The sequence below is a fragment of the Sinocyclocheilus grahami genome, unplaced genomic scaffold (genome assembly GCF_001515645.1).
Source record: "Sinocyclocheilus grahami isolate Dianchi unplaced genomic scaffold, SAMN03320097.WGS_v1.1 scaffold1140.1, whole genome shotgun sequence".
Classification (NCBI taxonomy): Eukaryota; Metazoa; Chordata; class Actinopteri; order Cypriniformes; family Cyprinidae; genus Sinocyclocheilus; species Sinocyclocheilus grahami.
In genome coordinates this window covers 32424-37287 of record NW_015506319.1, presented here as the reverse complement: position 1 = coordinate 37287, position 4864 = coordinate 32424, and the positions used below count along the sequence as shown (strand labels likewise).

Genomic DNA, 4864 nt, shown 5'->3' with positions numbered 1-4864 from the left:
TGATAATATTTTAACATACCTTTAGATTTTAGAATGGGTTTCATGATCAATATTGTAAAATACTAAAAATATAATGATACATATCTTGTTTAAAAAAAAAAATAAAAAAAAATCAACGTTGACTTACGAGCGTTTAACCTTTTTCAACCATTTAGCATTAATTGTTTCAACGTTGAAACAACTGTCATTATTTCAGCGGTGAAGGTCGGTCATGTGCCGGCTGGGCGCACAGACATACTGTTAAACCATGTTTTAATAGTAAAGGATGAACTAATATAGAAACATGCGTTTTATCATTTAGAAATACTTACAAATTGTAGCTTTTTTCAGAGCAACGGAGTCTAATGAGATTACATGATTGTGTGTTAAGTATTCTTATCATAATTTGTTGACAGGTTCTCAGGACAAATAAAGTTTCTATTTTATCAAGAATAAAGACTAAGTTTACCATTACCAACAGCAAGTAAATTTTATTGCCGCTTGAATGTTAAAAAAAGCCCCAAACTGCACTCATCACAAGCTCTATATGCAGGTGTTTTCAGTGACTTTAAGGAAGTTTAACCATGGCTTGCTCCAGACCGTTATTTTGCACTGAATGACCTTGAAGGAAAAGATATTATAAAAAAATAAAGAAAAGGGTCAATGTCTCTTAACATGGAAATCGAAAAATGTAAACAGTCACAATATTGTAAAGTAGACACCGTGTGTCTTACCCGTGCAACTTTGGGATCCTTATGAATGGCACACAGGGTCTCAACTCCACCTTTTTTGCAGTTGGTTCTGCCCAACTTCACAGTGAAGATGTAGTTCGTGCCAGCGACAACCTGGAGTGTCAACCAGAAACATGTTCAAACATAGTAGGGCCAACCCGGAGTATATATAAAAAAAACCTGTATGGGGCCCAAATGTTTTTGTTTTTTTTCCCCCTCTTCCAATAGTTCAAGTTAAGGTCAGCCACCACTGTTACGAAGTCATCCTGGAGAAAGCTGGCTCTCTATCTTTCCAAGTTTCTATATTTATTGAACAGGTCGAGCAAATCACAGCTTAACAATTCTTTACTCTTACATAAAATTGTAGCATATAATATAAATAGCTTTCAAGTTAAGGCAAACGGTTCTGTTGTTCTCTTTGTACAACTGGGACAGCGTTCTAGGAGGAACTTTATCACTGGGTTTGATTCAGCGACGTTCCCAGTTTAAACGATTACAAACCGAATAAACTTTTAAAGTACCGGTACTTACTTGTTGTTGGACCTTGATGACCTTGGAAACCTTACGCACAAACGCATCGTTGCTTTGTCTGTTGTACTGGGCCACTGCGAACCGTAACGCCTTCTGAACATCTTCATCGTTAATGTTTGCATCTACAGGGCCTCCAGGAATCCCAGCGCTCGCCACGGCCAAAGTCACGACCAAAAACGACACAATCATCTTACAATACATGCTTGAATAGGATTAGTTGTCTTGATTCTTCCTCGTTCCTTGTTATAGCGACAAGCAAACTGCAAACAATTCTGTTCACTGATATTATATATATATATATACCTGCGTGTAGGGGCGGGGCGTTGTACCTCTACCAATCAGATTCAGGGAGAGGCAATGGGTTTGGAAAAATTCATTGTTTTGTCTTTTTTAATTTAATTACAGCCCGTGTAAGGCGTGCACTGTATTGGAACATTCTTTTTAGTCTTCCTCTTTACACATTACAATTAACTGACATTATTTTGCGGATAATTTTAGTCTTATATGTAGGGCTGCACGCTTAATCGAATGCGATTGTCATACGCATTTTGAGAGTAATGCAGGTTCTGTAATCAGCAGGAAATCATCATCACGTGCTTTCAGATGGAGCAGAATTTACTACACAGAGCCGTAGTTCACTGACAAGTTACGCAAAAAAATCACAGATTTTATTGCACGATTCTGAAATCGAAGAAATCGTTCGCGATAATGACAGCTGTTTGCATAGCTTCTCAGTGGCTCTGTGTAGTAAATGCTGCTCCGTCTGAAAGCATGTGAAAATACCACATTTAATAACATATTTTTATGCCAAACTCACTTCATAACGTCAGTCGAGTGTTTGAAATAAATCCTTCTGTGAGATGATGTGGCTTCTTACACAGAATAAGGCACGCAACATATTTCATAGTATTTAAGCAGTGATAAAGGCATTGCCTTATAAATATACATTATTTTAATGAAAATTATAATAATAAGAACTCAGATAAACCGTATATTGCCGTAGTCGTGTGTTTATTAGTCATTCTGTCACAATATCACTTCTATTACAAAACAGTAACCAAATATGGAACCTTGACTCTCAGACCTTTCCAACGATATGTGTTTTGTCAAGATTACAAAAAGATTTGATTTTCTAAAACACAAGCCACAAAATCACAGAGTATATATATATATGCAGGGCTGGATTGGTAATCGGGCATACCGGGCATTTTCCCGGTGGGCTGACGCACTTAAGGGGCCGACAGAATGTTTTTTTTTTTTGCCGAGGACCATCACGCACGGACAGCGTGCAGCCAGTGGCCCATTGGTATGTCTCCTGTATTGACAGCGTAAACATCCAACCACAATGCGCTATAGACGGAGCGGTGAAGTAGTATGGCGTTATTTTACTGACAAATGTCGAGAGCGCATTATTGTAGCGCGAAAGCACATTAATACAATGCGCGAGCACAAATCTCTCCGCTCGCGCGCGTTCAGATACACGCTGCTCTTGCCCAGAGAGAGTGCGCGCACTTAAAACGTGTCTCTCCTCTCACTCAAACTGTGCACTCACAAATCTCTCTGTGCTCATGCGCTATAGATATTAATTATTTTCTCACCTGAATTAAACGTTGTCAAAAGTTATCATTATGCACTTTTAAAAAGTAGTCTCAAAACAGATTTGTCCAGGGTCTTTCCTTGATTTTTTTTATCGTTGTATTTTTGTTTTAACAAACTGGTTATTGTCGCTACTTTGTTTTACTATATCTATTTTATCTTTGTATTTTGATCTTTTCTGCAAATGCACACATGCATCTCTCTGTAAAATAGGCTACTTTGTAAACACTGTTTTAAAAGGTACTATATAAATAAAGCTTGAACCAATCAGACCTCCACAACTGACCGATGAAAATACTACGTGAAGTCTAATTGGCTGAGTAAACTGAACCTGGAATTCTTTTGAATCTTTAATTAATGGCTCTTTAATTTCTTTCCAGTTTAATAATATTTATCAATGTTAATTAAATGTAGCCTATAGAAATGGCCAGGAATTGGGTGCTTTGATGATTTGTACATAACCTCTGTCCAACTGGTTGGTCTCTGAGCAATTTATCTAAAAACAACATATTATAGCCTATGGCCCTAAAGACTTTATATAAAACATCAATGTTATGTCATAATATGTCAGATACCTCAACTGAATTTAAAATCATTGCAATAAATTATCAGTTGTTATGATGGCAATAATAAGTAACAACTCCTCAAATCAACATCAAATGTAAAAATAGATATAAATGATGCAAGATATAACAATAAATGGTCTAATAGCATTGCTGTTTGGCCATGTATTGGGAGTTTTTTTAAATTAAATTTGTTTTAATCCAGTGTTTTCAGTTCTGATTTTTTAAAAAGATTTTTTAAAATGAAAATCCACTTAATATTAGCTATACATTCAATGGCACTCTTCTCTAAAACAGTGAATATACAGTTATATGACCGTTACATGTAATTAGATTGTCTGCAAATGCATTAAACCCATATAATATAATGTAGTAATGTTATGGCAAATATGAAAAATTCATTATAGTGTTATATTTGGTCTCCAAATCTTAAGTATAGGTTTAGGGAATAGTGCATCTGACCCATATCTAAATAGTTCTGTCTTAAATCAGAAGATATATATATATTTTTTTTTTTACCAAACTGTTAAACTAGGTTATTTACAAATCATCCAAACACCCGATTCATTTATAATATTATGACTAAGTAGTATTCAATTGTAAAGAAATTACAGATACATCTTTGAAATTTGATTGGTTGATAACTTTTGACAACGTTTAATTCAGGTGCGAAAAGAATTCATATCTATAGCGCATGAGCACAGAGAGATTTGTGAGTGCACAGTTTGAGTGAGAGGAGAGACACGTTTTAAGTGCGCGCACTCTCTCTGGGCAAGAGCAGCGTGTATCTGAGCGCGCATAACTTTTGACAACGTTTAATTCAGGTGCGAAAAAAATTAATATCTATAGCGCATGTCATGAGCACAGAGAGATTTGTGAGTTCACAGGACACAGTTTGAGTGAAAGGAGAGACACGTTTTAAGTGCGCGCACTCTCTCTGGGCGAGAGCAGCGTGTATCTGAGCGCGCGCGTCCGGTTTTGTGCCAGAGCAAAGGAAATCCGCGCGCGAGCGGAGAGATTCGCGCTCGCGCATTGTATTAATGTGCTTTCGCGCTACAATAATGCGCGCTCGACATTTGTCAGTAAAATAACGCCATATTTAGCTCTATATAAAGAAAAATCTTTAAAAAAAAAAAGATTCGCGTCACCCCGACTTCTTCTTCCTCGTCGGCTTTTACCACGTTTTCACAGCAGCTTTATCAAGAACAGGCTTGCTCTGCGGTGGGTGATGCGGGCCAAAGAGCAAGGCAGGAGGAGAAGAAGAGAGTAGTTGAATCTGTAAAGTGCTTGATAGGGACTCGCAGGGAGGCAGGCATCTAACCTATCCTAATGTGTATGCGCGCCATGACTGTAGACAGTGTTCAAACTATACCGTGGACTTTGGGGGAGCCCACTTGTTTTTTTTTTATGAGGGGGGGGGGGGGGGGGGGGGGCGCCCCCACCGTCTGTTGTCCCCTCTTGCCG

At 37.7% G+C, this 4864-nt stretch overlaps 1 protein-coding gene and 1 long non-coding RNA gene across 2 annotated transcripts in view; both read right to left on the bottom strand.

Moving 5' to 3' along the window:
* The window catches only part of LOC107567282 (uncharacterized), a 13392-nt gene that overhangs the window by 2835 nt on the left and 5693 nt on the right, over positions 1-4864 (bottom strand). The gene's annotated exons all lie outside the window — the stretch shown is intronic.
* LOC107567281 (cystatin-like) lies at positions 466-1524 on the bottom strand. Its single transcript, XM_016252933.1, has 3 exons — positions 1242-1524; positions 714-824; positions 466-600 (listed from the first exon to the last, which is right to left on the bottom strand). Exons 1-3 carry the CDS (start codon positions 1440-1442, stop codon positions 523-525), a joined length of 390 nt encoding a protein of 129 aa, XP_016108419.1. The 5' UTR covers positions 1443-1524; the 3' UTR covers positions 466-522.

Excerpts from the sequence above, each read along its gene's own strand:
- LOC107567281 (XM_016252933.1), bottom strand. The coding sequence starts at position 1,442 with ATGTATTGTAAGATGATTGTGTCGTTTTTGGTCGTGACTTTGGCCGTG. Across the intron at positions 825-1,241 it reads TCATCAAGGTCCAACAACAA|GTTGTCGCTGGCACGAACTA; the intron begins GTAAGTACCGGT and ends TTGACACTCCAG. Across the intron at positions 601-713 it reads AGGATCCCAAAGTTGCACGG|GTCATTCAGTGCAAAATAAC; the intron begins GTAAGACACACG and ends TTTTCCTTCAAG.